At 47.5% G+C, this 20,853-nt stretch overlaps 5 protein-coding genes across 5 annotated transcripts; 3 read left to right on the forward strand and 2 right to left on the reverse strand.

Annotated features, from left to right (window-relative positions):
- Positions 1-336: 336 nt before the first annotated feature.
- FTJAE_10225 (nb-arc and ankyrin domain protein) lies at positions 337-5,065 on the forward strand (the record flags this gene model as incomplete). The annotated part of the gene is made up of 8 exons (XM_037343046.1): positions 337-586; positions 691-725; positions 782-1,135; positions 1,189-1,254; positions 1,308-1,440; positions 1,492-3,961; positions 4,021-4,301; positions 4,356-5,065. The coding sequence occupies 8 exons, from the start codon at positions 337-339 to the stop codon at positions 5,063-5,065; spliced, it is 4,299 nt and encodes a 1,432-aa protein (XP_037202683.1).
- Positions 5,066-5,546: 481 nt separating this feature from the next.
- On the forward strand, positions 5,547-9,083 carry FTJAE_10226 (uncharacterized protein; the record flags this gene model as incomplete). The annotated part of the gene is made up of 5 exons (XM_037343047.1): positions 5,547-5,775; positions 5,836-5,989; positions 6,041-6,576; positions 7,251-7,334; positions 7,396-9,083. 5 exons carry the CDS (start codon positions 5,547-5,549, stop codon positions 9,081-9,083), a joined length of 2,691 nt encoding a protein of 896 aa, XP_037202684.1.
- Positions 9,084-9,257: 174 nt separating this feature from the next.
- Positions 9,258-11,630, forward strand: FTJAE_10227 (nitrate assimilation regulatory nirA; the record flags this gene model as incomplete). Its single annotated transcript, XM_037343048.1, has 5 exons — positions 9,258-9,939; positions 10,105-10,152; positions 10,209-10,387; positions 10,440-10,918; positions 11,003-11,630. 5 exons carry the CDS (start codon positions 9,258-9,260, stop codon positions 11,628-11,630), a joined length of 2,016 nt encoding a protein of 671 aa, XP_037202685.1.
- Positions 11,631-11,692: 62 nt separating this feature from the next.
- On the reverse strand, positions 11,693-13,045 carry FTJAE_10228 (selenocysteine lyase; the record flags this gene model as incomplete). The annotated part of the gene is made up of 4 exons (XM_037343049.1): positions 11,693-11,748; positions 11,794-12,687; positions 12,743-12,876; positions 12,927-13,045. 4 exons carry the CDS (start codon positions 13,043-13,045, stop codon positions 11,693-11,695), a joined length of 1,203 nt encoding a protein of 400 aa, XP_037202686.1.
- Positions 13,046-18,405: 5,360 nt separating this feature from the next.
- FTJAE_10229 (transporter MCH2) lies at positions 18,406-19,833 on the reverse strand (the record flags this gene model as incomplete). Its single annotated transcript, XM_037343050.1, has 2 exons — positions 18,406-18,573; positions 18,625-19,833. The coding sequence occupies 2 exons, from the start codon at positions 19,831-19,833 to the stop codon at positions 18,406-18,408; spliced, it is 1,377 nt and encodes a 458-aa protein (XP_037202687.1).
- Between the last annotated feature and the right edge of the window lie 1,020 nt (positions 19,834-20,853).

Genomic DNA, 20,853 nt, shown 5'->3' on the forward strand with positions numbered 1-20,853 from the left:
GCGCGTATTCTCCCACTCGAAATTGAAAAGCTACGTCAATTGTGGCGGCAATCAATGCATAACATGTATTTTACCAGCAAATCACTTGAAAGAAGGATGACTTTGATACATGAAATAGCTTGGCTGGACATGGTGATTGGACCACGATCATTTTCTCACTTGACTACGGGTGAAAATGAGGCTCTCGCTCCATAGGTCAGTCAACTGACAAATGTCAAGCCATTATTTATGAGGAGACGTCACATTGTTCAAGAAAGGGGGCTTGTCAAAGAAAATTGGACCTTTTCTCTCTTGCATCCTGTACGTTCCTTAACCCGCAAACACCAACGCTGCGCCATGTCAATGTCAATTTACGCTGGAGCTTATGGCTATATGCCGAAACCGGAACTTGAAGGAATTCTCACTGATCCGCACTTTAGAATCATCTTCATTCATGGTCTGAATTCGCCTTGCACTGGGGTTGGTGGCACACACGACGACAGCGAAGCAGTGGGATTGAAGCCCATCAAATCGCCCTTCGAGCTACCGCTGGCGATAGAAGCATATACCTTCTATCACGAAGGCAATCTTTTAGAAGACGTGGACCGTATCGCCAGTGCTGCAGCGTCGCTACGTTCAGCGCTTTGTAACAAAGGCAATTGGCCTCCCTTTCCATACTCGACGTACTGCGACAGCTAATAATCAAGACAGAAACGGGATTCTCCCACGGCTCTTCCAGCGATCAGGTATTTTTTATTTTTTTTAACTTTATTGGGGCTCAACAGTGCACTAATTTCTACAGAGCGATAGGCGAACTATTCTCATTTGCCACGGTTCAGGGGGACTCATTGTCAAAGAAGCCCTACTGAGATCTGTCATTCAATCTGATCCAGAGCAGGCGTTTCATCAGTTGATTCTAGGTCTTATCTTCATTGGTACACCTCATTCAACCGCGGATGAGAGGTTGCCGTATCAATTGAACCTAATGCGAAACAATCAAGGTCCTGACTCGCCCGCCCTCAGCATGAAGATAATCGCTTCAATCACGACACTTCTTCGAGGTTTCAATAGCCTAGATTGGTCTCGCCTTGGTTTCAAGCCGGTTTCTCTCTTCGAGGAGGTCGGTCTCCCTGATGCACCAGAAGCCTTTGGTCCTGTAAGTAATTTGGCTTTTGAGAATCTTGGTATGTACTAAATGCGTCACACTAGGTTGTAAACTGTGAAGATGTCTTCATCCGTGGCCAAAGGCAGATCGGGCTTCACGCCAACCATTGGGTACGTGTGTTGAGTTTGCCTTGTATAATTTAGTACCTAATCATTCATTTTAGAGTACCTGGAACTTCTCCGATCCTTCCAGCTCTACGTATAAAGCTATCTCAACAATCATACAGAGCTTTTGCCACGATCTAACTTCCAGTAAATGCGAGGGCTCTTACCCACAAATGGATCCCGACATCTCTGGTAGGTTCATGTCTTCGCTGGGATCAGTGCAGTATTACTCATAATGACTAGGACTCCTTCGGTCTCTTCAAGTCACCAGCACTGAGAGCTTCTCAACTCCTATGCAAGGCACTTGTTTATGGATCTTTCAACATGAAGCCTTCGGATCCTGGCTTGAACAACCCTCAGGTCTTTTGTGGATCAAGGGCAAGCCAGGAAGTGGTAAATCAACACTTTTGCGCTTTATCCATCAGACTGTTAAGTTCTCAGAGCCTACGTCTCTCTTCTTTTTCCAGTTCAACACCTCTGGTCACTCTTCAACAAACGCCATGCTTCGATCTCTCATATTTCAGTTACTTGCCAGGCGTCCCTGTTACCAACTTCAGGGAATGAGGGATACCTATGCCATAAGAACAGAGGTACACGGAGATTATGGTGCCGATTGGCAGTGGGGAGACCCTGAGCTGCTCTCATATCTGCGAGAATCGCTCCTGCAAGCTACCAAAGAAGATTTACATCTGGTGATCTTTCTGGATGCCTTGGATGAAGCGACTGAGGATATGCCTATCGACTCTATCATTCTCAACATCCTTACTATTCCCTCTATCCGAATTTGTGCTGCGTCACGTTCCGGCCCTAACCTCTCGAACGTTGAACCACGTACTATTATCTTGGACGATCTCAACACAGCGGATATTATATACTACACCAAATCCATGGTCTCATCAGTTGATTATAAGGGTGCTGATATACAGCGACGCATAATTCCCAGCTTGATTGAGGCTTCAGATGGCATGTTTTTATATGTCCATCTAGTCCTTTCGAATCTCGAGATATGGATCGATCAGCTGGAAGGCCAGGATCAAAGTCGGGCTGGCCATATTGACTTCCCTAAAGGCCTTGACGACTTGTATTGCTTAATTGTCTCCCGCATCGAATCCAGTCTAGAGAATCGAGATCTAGTTCGGCATATTTTCCAATGGGTCGCCTTTGCGACGAGACCCTTAATTGTCACGGAACTCACAGATGCAATGGCCTTGGGAAGCCTAGACGGGTACGACTTTTGCAGGCATAGCCGCAAAAATATCGGCGCACTATCTGGCCAACTTGCGGAAGATTGCGACTGCGCTCAGAAAATCACCTCCTTATGCAGAGGCTTGGTTTCAATCCAATATTCTGCAACTGATCCAGAGCAATCTGTCGTCAGCTTTATCCATCAAAGTGTGGTCGACTTCTTGGTTGAATACAAGCCGTGTGAGGCGCGTGATGTGAGCCATCAGCTGTGGGGTCGATCAACTCAAAACAACACTCTTATCAAAGTCAGTCCGGGCGGTATACCAGCTACCCAATTAGTCCTTCAAGAACCGGTTTTCAAAGGCCAAGGGCATAAGGCACTTGCGCGGTCTTGCTGTAGGGCTATCTTGTCAGCGACACGTTCTCGCCGTGAAGGCTTTACAGACTCGTATTCTTTTACGTTCTCATTCTTGTCTTACGCTGCGGAGAACTGGATGCTACATCTAAGGATAGCTCTGGAACTTGAACCGTCTTCCTCAGAGCTCCTGTTAGACCTGTCACAGAACGCTTTCTTTGAGAACTCACTCGCATTGTATGAAAGGATTATTTCCAGTCACAAGAAATGTCCACGTCTGACTCACATAAGCACAACCAACACCTTATGGGAAGCGAAACAGTCGGAGACCTCAAACCCACTTCTTTTGGCATCTGCCATAGGCCATGTCGAAACGTGTAAAAGATATATCTACGCAGGCAAGAACTACGACGATCGAGACCACCTCTACGGTATGACAGCGCTTGGATGGGCTGCAGTATACGGCCATTTAGAGGTTGTAAGGCTACTTCTTAACGCTGGGGCGGATGTTAACCTCGTTTCAAACGGTGAAACGCCCCTGCTTCTCGCGGTACGGTCTGGTCGCAATGGTGTTTTGGAACAACTTCTCAAGGAAAGGCCAGTTATTAACTCTCAAGCCACCATCACCACTCAGTCAGCGTTGTTTCGGGCAGCCTCCCTCGGCAGGACTTCCATGATCAATCTGCTCATCTCCCACGGAGCCGATGCTCTGACGGCTGATGGTTCAGGTTGGACCCCTCTTCACTATGCTATAGCAGCAGGCAAACGGGCCACACTGGCACAGCTCCTCTCTACCATACCGAGGACGTCATTCGAAAGGCTCAAAGACCTTCCGCCTCGCAACCTTCCAGGATGGGTACATCGCATCTTGTTGGCATTCGGGCTTGGGCTCTGTTGTCGTAGTTCGGGTTGTTCTTCATCGTCTGCGAAAAACAGTGGTTCGAAGAATTCCGAAAATGCCAGAAAACGTGGTCGCCAAGGTTCAAAGAAACGCGGTCGAGAGTCAACTGAGAATATGGACGAAAACGATGAGCAGAGCATGGCGCCTCCACCACAGAAACAATCGCGGCATGCTTTTGGATTAAGATTTGCATGCCCTTACAACAAGAGATGCCCAAACAGATTTGGAGGTGCCTGCTCTAATTTTGGGTTTCCAGATATGCATCGATTGAAGTGAGTACACATTGCTAAATACTGCATTATCCATGGCTTTTTCACTTACACCTTCACAGGGAACATCTATTTAGATGCCATTTCCTAGGCTGTGATAAGCGTACTCGCTGCGGAAGGTGCAAGTTAATCTTCCCAGAAAGCGAAATTCAGGATCACTTGATTTTGGAGGTGGCTTGTGAGCCCACAAGAGTTGCTGTCAACTATGAGGATGGTTTTGACACGAATCAAAGCGACGCGTTGAAGTCTCTCAAGCCTAAGCAGTTCAAGACACCAGTCCTTCAGTGGGAGAAGACCTTCAACACAGTGTTTCCCGACTGGACTGCCGACTTGCCTAGCCCTTGTAAGTAGTTCCGCCAGCACGTCTATTTTGATCTCCTTCGCTGACAAGATACAGACCACGAGACATCAGAAACCGAATGTCGCATCAGAGTTGCTCAGACTCTACGCAGTGAGGAGTTTAGGCAGGAAGTCTGGAGTACAAGCGATATGGGCAGGGAGGTTTTCGAGGGATTAGCTAACATTCTCGATCCCTTGCCAAGGGCATCAACGAGACCTGACAGCCAGCCATTGAGGATTCCCAACGAACTACCTATGCGTCCTGCACTGGCACGGGAGAACGGGCAAACAGCATTGAATGCATTCGTTGCCAATCTCTTGCCCACCGATCCACAAAGAGGGACTGTTGCCACAGAATCCCTTCCAGCGATACCTGCGCCTAATCCATCACCTCACCCTTTTCGCCCAATTCCCCCGCAAGCTCACTTTCCCCCTCAGTTTTCTGATACTCCGTCTCATTCTATTTTCAGTGGGGCTGGTTCAATCAGCAGCTTTTGTCCAGGCCAAGAATCAATGTACGGAGATGGCAATGATGCTTCTATTAGTTCTCTGGACTGGTCTTATCTCGACGTCCAGATGACACAGAGCTCCATGCATCCTGTGGAATTCAATTTCGATGCCCCCACTTCTATCAATGCTTCCCATTCTTCGAGACACGAGAATCAGCCGAAGCGCAACCCGGGCACATCCACTTCAGTCAACATCCAACCAGCAGAATACGGAGATGCCACTCCTACAATTTGGTTTCCTTCTAGGAGGGATAATTAAAGATGGATTGAACATTTAGTGTATATTCTTCTTTCTCTCCTTCAGCAGAAACTGTAATGGTCACTGGATACAGTGTCATATTAGATGTGTATTATAGTTTAGCACAAAACACAAATGACATTCTTTACTGTAGCGATACCTAACCCGCTGATTTCGGAATGTTCACGGTATCCTAAGATGCAGCAGGCCTGAGCCAGGCTGACAGCGAGAGGTCATGTGTTTCTTCTCTATTGGTGCAAGTGATTGGGGGGTTGAAAATAAGGCTTCGCCCGCCTGCAGGTTTTACTTCATGTGTAATTGGTGGTCCATATGCCACAGACCGAATGAGGCGCAGTTCATTTTATCAATGTCTTCACCGACAAAGCATATTTCATGCTCTCTTTCCAAAACTTTCACTCTTATTGCGCGCATTCAAACCAACCCCTTTATTTATTTATCCCTTGTTACTTTTTATTTGCAGACCCAGCGCACGAACCGCGAAATGGCTGAGCCAGTTGGCATAACAGGCACGGCTGTCGGAATCGTTTCCTTTGGCCTTCAGCTGTATACAGGGATTTCAGAATACCTCGATGCCGTCAAGGGGCGTGACGAGGACCTGCAGACTGCGAAGCAATATGCCAAGATACTGCGGGATAATCTCGGATCAATCGAAGAGACCATCGGCGCGATCGGTAGCGAATACGCAGTGGCTAGATATGCTATTGAACAGTGTAAATCTTCGTGTGAAACTCAGCTCAAGGACTTAGAGGTACTGCTGAAAGACTTGAAAGGTCCGATGGTGGATCCCACCAATCGCACGGAACAAGTAAAGAAATGTTTGCGGAAACTCAGCTATCCTTTCAAGAAGAAGGACATCACCAGGCTTCAGGATAGATTGAGCCTAACCAACAATGTTCTTCACACGGCCGCGTTGGCTTTACAGTTGTATGTGCTGTCCCTTAGTAACAGCTTTCAGAGAATCTTACTTCTCATCAGGGCCATTTCTAACAATACGTGCGCTACCATCGTCAATCTGCAAAAGATGGCCAACGTAATATACAAAACAACTGAAGATACCGCCAGTCACATCGCCAAACAGAATATAGCTCTAGAGCAGGCAAGCCAGACCATGTCAAAATCCCACCAGGAGTTTCAGCTTATCTCTCAACGCATATCGACGTCTCTGGATACAAGGATCGATGACCTCGTTACACATCTACGCAACTCGGAAAGTCCCCGCTCTCAAATCATTCATCTTCTCGAATATCCGGATGATCTACGACGACTCTGCGATGCTGTTTCTAACCTACACCAAAGCTCAAAGGCCAATGCTAGGACGCCAGCAATTCACTCGGGAGCGACGAGTAGTAGAACCCTTGCAGATTATAAGCCCTGTGCTTGCACAACGCGAAAAGATCTTCGACGCCATGGACGCCGTTTGGGATTTACGTTCTACGAGATAGAGGCCGAAAAGACTGCCTATCATGCACCAGAATGCCACTTGTCGGGAATAATTCCAACAGCCGAGGAAAGTAGGCGAACTGTTGGAATGTGTATACCTGATATGCTCAGATTTTTGAGTCGAACTATTCAATTCTCCTTTTCCCTCAGAACTGGTGCCGGTGGGCTCACCATATGCCAAAGTATAAACTATACTGCTACTGTGGATGAGACCTCTTCGTTATCTTTCAGGATCACCAACATGTAAATCCAGCTTATCAATGAAAAAGCACATGGATTATGCAATGAAGACTTTTCTCTCATTGCTGGGTCGTGTATTAGACGCCTCTCACTGTGTTATCGCAACAAACAAGCCTCCCCAAGAGATGTCAACGAACATGGAGAGTCTATACTCGATCTCCTTGCCTGGCAACTACATGTAGGTATTATCGACTGTCCCTGGCAGCTTGCAGACTGACACTGAAGCGCTACAGTCCTTAGGTGATCTCTCAATACCAGCAGACGTTGTTTCTTATGTCTTACGATCTTTTGCCACCGCTAAGATCCCTTTCACAAATAGCTCCCGAGCGAGGTATGGTTTTCCCCGCAATTACTGCAATCCCACTGTTTCACTTTTTAATATCAAGTGATAGAACTGCTGGAATACCCTTCTTTATACTAGTTGGAACCTCTAGCTGGTTATCTAAAGCTGGCGAAGATCATGAGACAATAGCGGCGCTGTTATCATGCTGTGATGTACCGACAGGACAGGATCACCGTGTCCAACATTTCTTATTTGGGCAGATGAAGCAATTGGAGGTTTTCCAGATCTTCCCAGAAATTGCAAATAGTAAGTAGCAAGATACGGCGTGATTCAGAGACATGAAAGTTAGTTGCTAAACGATAAATAGACCTAGGTTTCAACCCACTTCATATAGCGATCATCGAACAGGATGAGGATAGAGTTCAGTCTTTCCTGAACCGATATCCTTCTTATGTAAACGAGGTCAACTACTGTGGCCAGTCGCCAGTCCATGTTGCTATCCAGACTAAGAACCTTCACATTATAACAGCCGTTGTGCTGGCGGCTAATGCCGACATCCTTAACGCTGCAGATAACGGAGGGGAGTCCCCGATTCATATGGCGGTTTCCATGGCATGTCCCCTCCATCACTTTTTGAACCCAAATCGCCAGCAGCCCTGCGCTCAAGCCAGAATAGTAGATCGTCTTCTTAAGTCGAAGGCAATGCTTCTGAACAGCTTGATGGGTGAGCGGTTCAACGCTGCATGCCAGCCTACGCAAATGATTATTCTTGGTCATCTGGCACAAAGGAGAAGAGATCTCGAACTTCTAGCCGTTTCCGAACTTTCGGCTGTAGAACTACAAGGTCTTGGCTTATGTAATGGCCACACATTGGACCGCAACACTGCAACGGTACAGCATTATCTCGCAAATCATTGTCGTGTACCAGCTGAACTCCTGTTCTACCGAGAGGATGACGTGTCTACACATCTCGACCACTCTGAATCTATATATCAATATATATATAATCTAGATGTTGCTGAATACGCAATGTCATTGGGGTTTCATACTGGAACAATGCTCTCTGAGTTCTTTTCCGATCTGATACATGATATAGCTTTTAATGGTTGTTTTGGGGACTACGGGGTTACTTTTGGCTACAGAAGTTTTCCAATGCGTGTCAACTGGATGATTGATCATGGTGCAGATATCGCGACAGCTATCCCGACGGGCTCTACCTTTGGAGTTGTTCCCAAATCGACATGGGCACATTATCTCATGGCTTTATTTGGGTTTGGGGCAAGGTGGGGTCGCAATTTGAGCTGGGAATTGCCGCGGAATGTTGCAGAAATCGGGGCCTCAGAAGTTGTCGTCGACGGATGCTTATGTTGGTGTTCTAGGCAGGGTTGTATGCCATTGGTGAAGTTCTTAGCAGCACTGGACTTCCCCCGAGTGCCTGGGCGGAGTCCTGAGGATCTTGGAGCTTACGCTATGAGGGCATCAAAGGTCCTTGAGAAACTGCTACCGGGATACAGGCTTGGTGAGCTTCACTATGGCTGGATATACCATGCCATCCTACGGTACATCACGTTCTCGGCCCTGGATCTTCGTCATACATGTTGTGAGATGGCAAACAAAGGGTCTAATCCCATCATGGATGCGGAAGAAGTTCGCGAGATTCACGAGGCGGATGCAGTCCAACTGCAGATGCTGGAGGAGCTCGTCTCGGACTTTGAGATAGAACATGAAAGCGATTTTGACCTGGTTTCGTTCCTTCGAGGAACTTGGGTCCCAAAGATGCAACATGTTTGTGCAGAGCTCTACTCAAGCCAACTCACTTACCAAGAAACTACAAGCGCTGAAAGAATCGGAGTGGTATGGCAGGTCCGCGAGAGTGAGGTTACTTGCTACTCGGGGGTGGGTCACTATGGCGATCGTGAAGGCCGGAGACTGATCAATGGCTCAATACCTCAAATCGATCGAACCGAAGATGATAAGCCCACTACTCTGGCGGAGTGGATGAGACAATTAGATGATACAGCCATAGACCCTGAGCGGCCTGTCATTACTATGTAGTGATGGGCAGTGGTGATTAGATAAGATATGGACGATAAGATAAGATAGGATATAAAGCGGAAGTGGAAAACTCCGTCCTACCCCTGCACCAATGTGGCGCCACCCAAAAGCTTACCAACATCTCTAAATCTTCTGTCAGAGTCGACTTGACTAAATCTGTAGATCTCCAACATAATGGAACCTTCCTCATCCTCAACAACCCCCCGAACAATCCTACCCCGTCCAGGAGCAACGCCCACCGACCCATCAGCCCCCAGGTCCACCAGCGACCTTGGCATCCCGCGGAAATCAAAGGTCATCTCAGCCTGCCAACCATGCAAGCTGAAAAAGACAAAATGCGACGGCGACCGCCCGGAATGCGGGCCCTGCATGTCAAAAGGCCGGAGCTGCGAGTACACTGCCCAGGGCAACAGGAACGAGGTCCTCATGAGGCGGCAGTATGCTCTGCAGGAGAACGTCGAGTCGTTCGTGGCGCTGTATCGGTATCTTCAGGACCGGCCTGCGAGTGAAGCTAGTGGTCTGTTTGGCCGGATCCGCGATGGTTTTGGTGTCGAAGCGGCGCTGGAGTTTGTGAAGAGTGAGGACAGTGGTTCTGCATCAGCTTGTAGAGATCCACCGAGTGCCAGGGTGAGATGGAGCCAGCAGATCTACCAATGCAATCTTCTCTTCGAGAACGAGCTCTTGGCAGCGGAGATATCGGATGTCGCTATCCAAGCCCTGCGAGAGGGCGTCGACTGCTACTTCTTGTACATGGGCAACATGTTTCCTATCTACACAAGAAAGGAAGCCAATGCGATCCTCGATACTTTCCTAGAAGCCAAGCCAGATCAGGTTGGTAGCAGAAAAGTTGCATACGGTGAGTTGCTGGCTATTTGTGCATTGGGCTTTCAATATGATCGGCAAACTCTCCCCAATGGCAACGCATCGATATGCACGCCGTTCTACCAGAAAGCTCGGCTGTTTCTTGATTATGTGGTGGAGCAGGCTCCTCTGCGTGCGATGCGGATATGTTGTTGCTTAGGGATCTACAACGTTATCGCCAAGTCATCATTGGCAATATCTTACACAGGTAGGCCTACTCCTTCCTCCCCGAAAAGTGCTCGCAATGCTGAATGGTTTTTGAAGATTGGGGAATCTTGCTTGGTTCCTCGAGCGGCCTCTCTGTTGGCAACAAACCGCCAGGTCTCTCGGAACAAGAATACAACGGATATATCAAGACTTTCACGGCACTTATCACGATACGGAGTTGGGTTACAGCTACTCTCGGGAATATTCCCAGCCCCGAGATCTCTCGATGTATCCACGTAGGTCAATCGGAGGATATGTAACTACTGCTTTTGCTGATGACTTTACTAGGATACAAGAGAGCAGATCGACAATACCGGCGCTCTTGACTCCGCAGCCGAGGACCCCGTTCTCGGAGTCTTACAGCAGAAGATGGCCCAGATCACAGTCCTCAAAGCCAACGTTGTGCGGACAGTGGCATCCTTCAGAGTGTTATCCCCCATGATCCTGCGACAGATGCATGACGATCTTGAGTTATGGCGATCTAGCCTCCCGGCTTACATGCATCTCGAGTCATTGGTTCACACGCCAGCGATATCTCCTGACCAGCGCCGTGTGACGTTCTACATGCACCTGTTCTACATGTCAGCGCTGATTCTCAAAACTCGGGCTGTGCTTGCAACTCAGAGGGGGGATATAGCCACGTGTACCTGGGATCCAGAAGCCAAGGCTGCTATCTTCGATGGCATACACGGTGCTCGGAGCTCAGCGCGACTTCTTGGACTGATACTCGAAGAGAAAGCTGTGGTGAAGAACTGTTGGCTCACCATGTAAGATGCCAGTCTTTTCTACCTTATCTTGGTTTTCCTTACCATTTCCCCGCAACACTTGTATTAAGCTGATGAAACTATCAGGTATCAATGCTATGTCACTTTCTTGATGCTGAACTTTACGGCTATCAAGAGTTTCCTTGTCGGGGGTAGTGCAGCATTCAGGAAGCAAGATGTGACTCTTTCAAGGATTTGTATCGAGATTCTTGCGTTATGCGCTACAAAGGACAGGATAGCGCACAGCTTCCATACTCGACTGACGCGATATCAGGAGATTATAAAAGGCCACCTGCCAGAATCTTCAGATAACATAACCCAGGATTCGAGCCTGTACGAAGATGGACCGCTGGACGACGACTCTTACCTATTCATCGAATCCACCGGCGACCCCAGACTTCATCACTTGTTGCATGAGCTCCGGGAGTTACTATGCTATCCTCTGACCCTATTGAAGGGAGGTTCTGATGCGAATCTGCCTTATCCTACTATTGTCGAAGCATCCGTCAATGCGGATATCAACTTTGCGCATCACCTTGCCTCGCCGTTTAACATGGCTGAAGATGAGGTTCCGAGTGGATTATTTCCTCCTGAAGATAGTCTCAATGATTATGAGGCGGGGACAGAGGGTTATATAAGCGGCTCTGTGCCTTTTGGATGGGATGTCTCTGCGTGGAGACGAGATCCCGGAGTCGGAAGCCTGGATAATAATTGAGCAAAGGAAATTACGTTTTATTTTCTGTGTATTTCTATTTATCTTCCACTCTTACCATAGCTTCATCGTTTTGTGATGATGTTCTGTAAAGTATCTATGACAGTTTGAATCTCTTCGCCTGGCAACAGTTAGTAGTGCAGTATCTCATTTCAATGGGACTTACGGGTATTGTAATGCGCCATGCTCACTCGAACGACGCCATCAGTTGTATCAAGATCGAGAACTTGTTTTACCAAACGATGGGAGTAAAAGTGGCCATGTTTGAGGCCGAGATTCGAGTTTGCTTCGATAGCTGCTACGACACTTCGAGAGTTCCATCCATTAATGGTAAAGCTGACGATAGGCAGCCGCTTGCTCGGATCCGAATCAGGTTCTCCGTAGATGTTCGCGTCATCTCGTTCGGTCAGGTAGTCGAGGAGTAATTTTTGGATCTCCGTCTCTTGCGCGATACTATTATCCCAGCTTTCAGCGAGTAGATGTTCAACCACGACTGATATACTTGCTATCAGCTCATAGCTTCCAGCGGAGAATCCAGCCTTGTCGGATAGACTATCAGCGGGGTTGAAGTAGTGGCCCAACGGACGGAGCTGCTTCTGAGCTTCACGGCTACCGTAGAGCATTGCGATGTGAGGGCCAAACACTTTGTACCATGAAAGGCAGTAGAAGTCAACACCAAGATCGTTAACGTCAATGGGCCGGTGAGGTGCATAAGCCACGCCATCGACACATACAAAAACATCCGGATACTCGTGAGCCGCTGCAGCGATGGCCTTGACATCGTGGATTGATCCAAGCAGGTTGGTGCAATGAGTCAAGGCCAGGAATCTGGTCCTGTCGGATAAGAGCGGCTTTAGGCTCTCGACTGTGAGCTTGGGGTTGTTGCCTTGACCTTCTGGAGTCCACCATTTGATGTTTAGTCCTTGTCTCTCAGCTAGATCTAGCCATGGTGCGATGTTTGCCTCGTGGTCGAGGGTTGATACGATGATCTCATCTCCTTGAGCAAAAGTGAGACCCAGTGCGAGGTTGCGTAGCAATTGGGTTGAAGAAGCGCCGTAGACTAATTTTCTCGTAAGTTGAGTATCCTTTGATATTTTCGCGGATATTTCGAGTACCAATTTCATCGGGCAGTGCATTGATGTATCGTGCAGCCGCTTCGTAGCCCTTGTTCACTTTTGATGCTGATAGCTTGCCGACACCATACGACGCGCCCATCTGCACATTCGAGGTAATAAGGTAATCTCGTATCCTGGAACAACAGTCAGAACAAAAGAAGCCCAAATTAATAGCAAAACGCACGAGTCGGCTGCAGCCCCAAGAATCTGACTTCCACCCGCATTGTCGAGGAAGACCTGGTCTTGGTGAAGAGCCGGGAACTTTGCCCGAAGTGCCTTGATGTCAAGCTGTGATTGGGACATGTTCGAATTTTGAGACGCTACTCGTGTTCAAAGCACAATAAACTATTTGTCTAGCTGAGATGCACTGGAATGAACGAAAATGAGGTCAGGTTGAAGCTTGGGGAGATAAGGCGGAGCGGGGTAGACTATCTCGGCCCCCGGTAATTATGATGCAATTGTTCGGAGGGGATAATGCAGGCAAAAGAGGAAGGTGAGACAACAGCCGCAGCTAGTATTAGTAACTTGGAGATATTGAATACTGAAATAGGGCAAGGAAAGCCGCAAGTATGCATAGCTTTGAGCTACTCATTTTGGGTTGCGAAAAAATCCCGGAGATCAACGAGATTGTAAGGGATTTCAGTGCTGGATATGCATTTTGACAGGCCCTCATTTCGCAAGTAGAAAGGAGCTTAAGTTGGAGGTTATGCGTGAAGTGACAACCAGGGGAATGGGGCTTTCAGATGTATCCTCACTGAGATACCTAGCGTCTCAGTGATGGAGTCAACTTCAGCCAAACGACTGTGAGACATTAGTCGCACATTCAATCAGTGGAGGACAGAGCCTCGTATCACGGCGCGTTTTTGTGTGTGATGATTTGTGCTGAGTAGCAACCACTGTCGCTGTCGACAAGGTATCACTATCCCAGAGTAGATTCACAAGCCTTTTGGAGCTCATGATTCAAATCCCTCACCCCTCTGATTATGTATACAATTGAATGTAGTGTAGATATAAGACCGAGGATTAGACACGAGGATTGGGACCTCAGATCAACCACCTTGAGACAACCGAGACAACAAGAACGAGCCCAACAAATTATAATCTATTACGAAGCTCACAAGCGACTGTTCTCACCCCACACAATGTGTCATATTGAAAACAATATCATCAAATGCGACGTGTGCAAGAAGGAGCTTGACGTAGAAAGTCCGACGATATCTTGCCCTGATGTCAAGAATGGTCGTCCATGCAAAGGAAAGAAGAAGGATCCGGTCACAAATATCAAACATGTTGATTCAGAGACTTGTCCGAGATGCACACAACCGGAGGAAGAAGAGCCTGCAGCGTAGGGAGGACAGTGAGGAGGTTATCCGGAAGGTTGTGGTGGAACAGACGTAACGTCAAGGTCGAAAAGAACCCATCTGGAAGATGGTGTGACTCCTCTCTTACTGTTGCTCTACTATGAATTAGATGTAGACATTGTTTCCACTTGTGAGGTACATTGCCTCTTCCTTACTACACTAGAACAATGAGACATCTTTTCGAGCCCAACCCCAATCACTCCATTCGGGACATGGTCCAGCGCACATTCACGGAGCACATCAACATATAAATTGAAAATTCTGAACTGGAATAATCCTACAAATTAAAACTAGCATAAAGTACAAATCAACACCTTCATATAATAGCTAACGTACAGAAACTCCCTTCAAGATGTGTCAGTGGACTAAGACAATCACCAAGTGCAAGAAATGCGGCTATGAACTTGACGCAGAGCGATCTCAGGCAAGATGCGACGGCCTGGTCAAGAAGGGGAAATGCAGCGGAGAGAAGCCAGAAATCAAAGTCGAGAAGACAAGGGATACTGATGCATGCCCGGAGTGCACAAAGCCTAAGCCTTATGCTGCAACTGCGGCTTGAACCAAGATGGCGAGAAGCGGTCAGCGAAAGCTTGCTTTTTGTGGTAGCTTAGGTCAGATATCCAAGTGAGGCACAAGGAGTGTAGCTACATTATCATGCGTGGAAAAAAGCTGTATCAAGGACAATGTGATAAATCGCCAAGCGAGATGGGCGCCTAAGCAAACTTCAAACGACACGACTCAACTCCATGTATTCCCTTGTCACAGGCGTCCAGTTCTGCGTGATAAAGATAGGGAAGTCCACCTCTTCTAGACTCTGAATTTAGGTACTGTGAAAATGTCAGTGCAACATCATGTGATCCCTCTCTGACTGACAAACATCAACGATAATTCAGATGCACTACTCATTCGTCAATCAGCCTGAAGGAACTTAGAGATCCCGGGGCTGTGATCATTACCGCTTTTGCTACTGTGAATGCTGAGACACGATATCCTCTGTCACATGCCTGCCTTGTTCAGTTTCACGTACAAAGACTGATTCAGGCCCAAATGGAACGAATTCTCTTGGTCAAGGCAGGCATTCACAATGGACTCCGATCCGGTCACATCTGTACTTAAGGAAGACAACAGATCGAACAACACGGGCACCTCATTCTTAAAAACCATCATTCAAGAACCCTGATATTCACACAGTCAACAACATCACTGAGCAACCCTTTCAACACCAAAGCATGTGCAACGTCAAAATCACTGTCGAGAGATGCAGATTGTGCGAGATGACAATCAAGGAGAAACTCACTGTAACTGAACCCTGCGATAGCCTCTTACAAGAGGGAAGGTTTTGTCGCTGGTTGAGTTGCTGGCCCAAGAAATGTCGCTGGCGTAGCAGGAGGCATTGCAGTCGTTGTACTCCTCCGAGGTACAAGGGCGGTGATTGTGGTGATGGAGGATATTTGCTTTGCTTCTTGTGTGGCATGTGTGCTCAGTGTTGAAGCTTGTCTTCATCACAAAAGCTCATAAACATTTTTGCAGCAAATCACAAAACAATGTTCCGCTTCATGGGTCACTGTAATGAAGGATGAATAGTTCAACGTTATTCAATGGACATTCTTCTTCTTGTAGCACTGTTCCACAGGGCGACAAAGCCACGTGGAGGGTTGTACAAGTATATAAAGAGAACGAGAGACTTGATCTTTCTCTCCTACCATTTTCCATATCATCATTCCAAGCAACGCAATACTTACACTACCAATACTCCAACAATAAGCCCTTTCAGCGCAACAATGTGCCTCGTTCATATTACAATCAAAGAGTGCAGAGATTGCTATTTTGAGATCAACAAGACTCATGCTGTACCTATACCTTGCAAGGAAGTGACGGAGGGGAAAGCCTGTAAAGGTACAAGATACCGATCCCATAAGGAGAGGACACATGAGAGTCTCTGCCCTGTGTGCTTGAGGAAGAAGCTTGCTGCCAGGTAGAGGAAGACAGATCGGTGGACGCTGAACTTGGTAGGCAGGGTACTGCATGTTGGGTTCTAGCTAGTATATAAAAACCGTTTTAAACAATCTCGGCCTTCCTATTCAACGGTTTCCGTCTCGCTATATAACTAGCCTTTGATTAACTCCGCTAGAGACTATTTGCAACATTGTAGAACCGGAGCATATAACACTGTTCCAACTAGCATGACTTTGATTTCCCGATGGCTATATTTTCCTCTGTACCAAGTTCTCTGTGCTGATGTAAACTCTCAGTCGTAGGTTCCAACTGCAAATCACTGCTCTACTTACGACCTAGACTTGATGTCAAATTCCCTGAACAATTGCTACTCCGTTAAGCTGATCCATCAATGGTATGCCTGCCTTGTTCACCTTGACGCCGGTTGACTCATTCATTGCATTGCAATACTTAGTGATTTACCATGTCTGAACAGCATTCTCACACATTCACATGGCGCGGCGAACGATTTGAGTACATAATGAGACCCAGGGACAGCAATCTGGTCTCCTTTCATTCTCCCAGGACATACACTTCCAATCAAACCAACACTGACTCCACCACACACCACAAACTACACACTACAAACTACACACTACAAACTACACACTACAAATTACACCCTACAAATTACACCCTACAAACTACACACTACAAACTACACATTACATTCCACCGCAGAAATTTTCAAATCGCCAATATGTGCACAGTCAATCGCATAATCAAGAAGTGCGGGACATGCATGAATCAAATTGGGGAGGTCCACAAAGAGTCTATAAAATGCAATGACTTCAATGAAGGAAAAGGCTGCAATAAGACCGATTACCCCGAACCAGATTACAGGTGGCTTGTAAAGAAGCACTGCCCTATCTGCCGGAAGAAGGATAAGAAGTGAGAGGCGCAAAGTTGGCGAGTTGATTTAAAGGGCCGACTACTACGCGTTAGCATCAGCTACTAAATCAAATACCGTTATTAAACCGCATCTATAATATCTATGTGAAAGTGGTCTCCAATCAGCGCCATTAAAAGTCTTTTCAGTGCACCACATAACCAGTCTCGCCTCGCAAGTCTTCCCGTTGTGAATAGCCGATGTTAGAAGGCTTAGATGCTCACTGGTGTTGAATAAACAATACCTAAGCACAGGACAGTTGCAACATGTTCGAGAAGTGCAACTCATAAGTGTCCAGAATGACGCACCTCATATGTTCACCACCAGACTGATAATAGAACAACCAGGCTATTTAAATAGAGCGCAACTCCCCGAGCCTCCACTTTCCTCCACCGTTACTTCCCCAGTACCTCATTTTCAACCAAATCATCAACATCGAGCTCAATCTTCACCTTCAGGATGTGTAACGTTCCGGGCACCGTTGTGATCTGCAAAACATGCGGTGAGGAGATCACAAGAACAATACACACGCTTCAACCATGCCAGAGATATCTGGAAAGGGGACGGACCGCTTGTCTTGGGGTAAAACATCAATTGACAGCTGATATGTTTCATGAATGCAGTCTTTGCATCCAAGGGAAGAGGGAAGACAAGTGTATTGTCTGTGAACCTGATAGCTAATCTGTCTCGTAAGGGGGTGAGACATGGAATGGAATAGCTCAGCAGTGGTTAGATATTTACGTAAATATGAATACCGACTGAATAAGGCCTGATAGCAAGTCGTAACTGATGTGATTTCGATGTACTAAGAGCTGTGATGGGCTACGTCCAAAATACCTTCTTCAACTATTCACTGCCACACAAGGACTATATATTGCATCAACGGAATTTCGAAGGCTCTGCTCTTTTCTTCGCTTGCCTTAATAATGTCAGTAATAACACAGCCTGAACTAATCCGCATACCACAGCCAGGTATCTTTTACATCCTCACTCGACATGTGCACCACCAAACGAGACGTATACAAGTGTAGTAAATGCTTTTACGTTCTCAACACAACTTTCGCAGCTACAGTAATGTGTGAGGGCTACAAAAACAACGGTCAATGTACCGGGGTTCACTATCCTACTTCAGTGGAGTACAAGAACAGTGACCAGTGCCCGATTTGTATTGCCAACATGAACAAGGATAAGAAATAGGGTGAAGCAAGTAGCAAGATTTGGACATCTGCTGAGGTAGAAAGGGCCAAGCTATTACTTTACTTCCAGGGTAGAGAAACACCATACGTTAGATACGTAGTATACTTCTATCTATTTAACATTTAATTATACCTCAAGTTATCTGACCGCTGCAGTGAGCCTTGAGACCTTCTCCTCTATCTATGTTCTTGATTCTATCCAACCGTTATTTGAGTGACGGCCTAGACCTTTGCCATCAACTTCTTATTAATTCTCAGCCTTAGGATAACAGTCAGAACAGTGGCGATGGCTGACATGGAGCCAGCGTAGAACATGGCAGGTCGATATGCACCCAGCCCCTCATCTGCACCTCCATGAGCTTGGAGGAGGGAACCAGCGATAGGAGATCCCTGCAGATACCGTTAGTCTTCTCTAGAGAGGTAGATGAGTACTGAACTTACAAAGAGGTAGCCAGCAACCCAGCCAACAATCACCATGCCCATAGCTGTTGACACTCTAGCAGAACCAAAGACGTTACCGACAACGGTTGGCATGGAAGAAAAGAATCCACCGTTCATCAGCCCATTGAGCACTGCGAAGACAGCTAAAGGTGCGAGAGTGGTTGATGCAGGCCAGAGAGCAAGCATGGTAAGTGAGTTACCGAGGAAGAATGCCGCGAGGGTATTCAACGGCCCGAATTTATCGCAGAGATATCCACTCATGATTCGTCCTACGGCAGATGCAAAACTGAAGCCTGCGACAAGTCCTGCACCAGTACTTGTACTGAGACCCATAGATCGAGAGTAGAGGGGTAGGAAATAAGGTGGAACGAGAAGAGGGAAGATACCAATGCCAGCGGCGAAGAAGAGAATCGCAAAGTTGAGCTGTCGAAAGAGTCTCCAGTCAACGATTCCGGTCTTGGCCAAAGGTACCCTCTCTTTGATCAGAAGCGCAGCCGGGAGTCCCGAAACAGCGATGAGGATGCCAGTGATGCGAAAGGCCCATTCAACGCTATGCTTCTCAATAAGAGAGTTTGTCGCGATACTCATAATCGCACCTCCAAAGCCACCGCCTGCATAGACTACGCCGTTGGCCAGACCCCTCTTCTTCGAGAAGTACTGAGCTGGAACGAGGGAGAACGACATGAAGCAACCAGCCATCCCAAGACCAAGGGGAATACCGGGGAGAAAGATCAACCCAATAAGATGATCCGTAACGAAACTCGCGCCAATGAGCGAAAGCGCCATGAGGATGATTCCGACAGAGCTTAGTTTCCGTGTCCCAAAAGTCCGTAGCATTCTCGACACGATGACCCCAACAGTCGCCATCAAAGCAGGCGATAACGAACCGCAGAATGACAGAGCAAGTGGGGATCCGACGTTTCGCTCCACGAGGGCGTTTTGGTACACGCCCCAGACGTAGCTTAGTCCGATGACCCACCATGCTACGACGGCACAGGCACCGATCACGACCCAGCCGTAGCCGCCGTCGGGGACGGTGCTATCAGCGATGCGTGAAGCTTCGAGTGCTGGGTCATCTGAGTCATGATTGCTTGGGGAGGTGTTTTCAGCGAGGCCGGCTCTTGTTGGGCGGAGGGTTGAGGTGGTAGTGGGTTCGTAGGTTGTGCCGTTGCCGTAGGCTTCGAGTTGGACGGCTGTAGTTGTCGACATGATGTCGTCGCAGCCGGGTACTTCAATCAATAGCGAAGCTTTATCACCATAAGCTCTTTTGTGACCAAGTGATGTGTCAAGTGATGGAGGAGGAGAGGGAACTTGGTGGCTAGGAGGATATTTATCTTTAGTGTCAACTGAAGGGCGCGGGTTACATCATCAATCGCGCCCAAAACTGCCAAGACTGCCGACAGAGCTTGAACGCATCACGTTTGCCCGATCTGTCTAATATATGAATTCGATTTTTTCTCGTCATACATAATCATTATCAACGCAGTTACAGTAAGCGGACGCGACGATCAATTGCGTTATCTTCATGTGCTCGGTTGAAGCACGGTTTTCGTGCCTCTGATGCGGCGTCAAAATAAGGGCGTGGGGTCATTCACTGATTGGCTCAGCTATGCATCCGGCCCTATGGTTTCAAAACACTGTTCTCATACCTTGGAGCAAGCGGGACATGGAGGCTATTGAAGTCGCAATCATATATCCATAACTTGTACCTATCTTCCCGAATCTTTGCGGGGTACTGTATCGTTCGCGAGTAGTAACAAGATGCGTCTCATCTACCTGCCCCAGAGAGATAGCTTGGCCGTGAGGGTGCGGAGGACATGGGAGTTGTTGGTGAATCCCCGTTTCACTGTTGTAAGACCAGCTCATCGGTCTTTCCGTCCTTGCTCGGAGGCCGTGAAGCGCGCCACGTAGTATATGGTGGGTTGGTGGTACAGTTGACGCACTCCATCCTGTCGGCAGTCTGTTTGTTAGACGTTACCCGAGGCCGCCTGATTTAATGCCGTATGAGGCCTTCAAACTCATGAAAGTTGCTAATACGTCATGGTATGTTGTACGTGCGAGTGATGCACTGTATCTCACTGCTTATTGCGTAATGCAATGGAAAATCGGCAATCTAATCGCAATGTCTTGGATTGATGTATTACAAGTCACACATACGTCCCCCTCAGCTGCAGTATAAAACGATCTATTCCTCTGCCCAGCTTAGCTTCTTAAAACATACGACAAACT

Source organism: Fusarium tjaetaba (assembly GCF_013396195.1).
Source record: "Fusarium tjaetaba strain NRRL 66243 chromosome Unknown NRRL66243_c0000238, whole genome shotgun sequence".
Classification (NCBI taxonomy): Eukaryota; Fungi; Ascomycota; class Sordariomycetes; order Hypocreales; family Nectriaceae; genus Fusarium; species Fusarium tjaetaba.